Here is a 1,385-nt window from a genome sequence, read left to right as displayed (position 1 = left end):
TGGGGTCCAGCTGGGGACCCTTTCACGCACCCCACGGGGCATCCCACCGGCGCGGGGCACGCACGTACCTTGTACTTGGTGGCCAGCAGCTCCGTGGCCTCCTGCTCCTTCCGCAGGTCCTCGATCATCTTCTCCTTCTCCCGCAGCAGCTTCTGCTTCTCCTCGCTGACCAGGCTGTGGTCATCCTGGATGGCGGCTTTCTCCTCTTCCAGCCTCTCCTTCTGCTCCTTCAGGTAATTCTCCATGGTCTTCTCCAGCCCGTCCTCGTTGTCGTCCTCCCCTTCGTTCTCCGTGGCGCTTTCCCCATCCATGGCTTTCTTCCTCTGGCTGCTCCTTCTCCTCTTCTTCCCCAGCATGCCGCGTCTCTCCAGCTGGGCTTTCAGCCGGACGATCTCCTCCTGGAACTCCCGCAGCAAGGTGTCCTTGGGGTCCTCGTTCACCCGCGGCTTGTTCTTGATGTTCTTGGCCCTGTTGGCGAACCTTAGGGTGGAGAGACTCTCGTCATAGCTGTGAGAGGCCGGGCCCAAGGTGGCCACCATGATTGTCTTGGCGTTGCCCCCGAGGGAGTCCTGCAGCAGCCGGGTGAGCTTGGAGTCCCGGTAGGGGATGTGTGTGCTCTTGCCGTCCACCAGCGCGGAGATGACGTTGCCCAAGGCGGAGAGCGAGAGGTTGATCTTGGACGCTTCCTTGGGGCGCTCTCCCTGGGCCCCCATTTTGCTCTGGCGCTCGCTGCCGGCCAGGTCCACCAGGTTGAGCTTGCCCACGCGGATGTGCTCCTGGCCGTCGGGCCCGGGCTCGCTGCACTCGATGGTGATGAGGAAGATGGCGTGGGAGCGGGAGCTGTGCTCGTTCATGTTGGTGCTGCCCACGGAGCGCGCCTGGTTCCCCAGGTTCATCACGTGCTCGATCTCCTTGACGTTCTTGGTCACGAAGGAGGAGAGGTCCTTGATGTACACCCCCGTCTCGGGGTTCTCCTTCAGCTCCAGCTTCTTGCTCTGGTCCTTGCCAAGGAGGTCCCGGATCTCCTCCTGGTAGATCTCCAGGTAGGAAGCCCTCACCAGGTACTGCTGGTTCTGCGAGCGCGAGATGTGGGTGAAGATGTGCTCGAAGGCCATGGGGATGACGCCCCTCTTCTCCGGCTCCGCCCAAGCCCCCTGCATGGTGTAGGTCTTCCCTTTTTAGGCGAAGACGGTTCCGTGGAAGCCCTGCAGCACGGCCTCGATGAGCGGCCGCACCGTCTCGTCGTACAGATCCGCCTGCTTGGAGCTGGCGTCGTACACCGCGTCGAAGGTGAAGGTTTTGGGGAGCTCCCCCGGGGGGGCGCGGGGGTTACGGATGCTCACCTGCCCCAGCTTCACATCCAGCTCCAGGACCCGCTCGCATCC

General features: G+C 63.0%; 1 protein-coding gene across 1 annotated transcript; it reads right to left on the bottom strand.

Annotated features, from left to right (window-relative positions):
- Positions 1-68: 68 nt before the first annotated feature.
- Positions 69-1,382, bottom strand: LOC104457523 (kinesin-like protein KIF3C; the record flags this gene model as incomplete). Its single annotated transcript, XM_010076631.1, is given in 1 exon segment — positions 69-1,382. A coding segment is annotated over 1 exon segment (1,314 nt), but the record flags the coding sequence as incomplete, so codon positions are not given.
- Between the last annotated feature and the right edge of the window lie 3 nt (positions 1,383-1,385).

The sequence above is a fragment of the Pterocles gutturalis genome, unplaced genomic scaffold, assembly GCF_000699245.1.
Source record: "Pterocles gutturalis isolate BGI_N339 unplaced genomic scaffold, ASM69924v1 scaffold45393, whole genome shotgun sequence".
In the NCBI taxonomy this organism is placed as follows: domain Eukaryota; kingdom Metazoa; phylum Chordata; class Aves; order Pterocliformes; family Pteroclidae; genus Pterocles; species Pterocles gutturalis.
The sequence above is the reverse complement of the archived record's forward strand: the minus strand, read 5'-3'. Positions and strand labels throughout refer to the sequence as shown.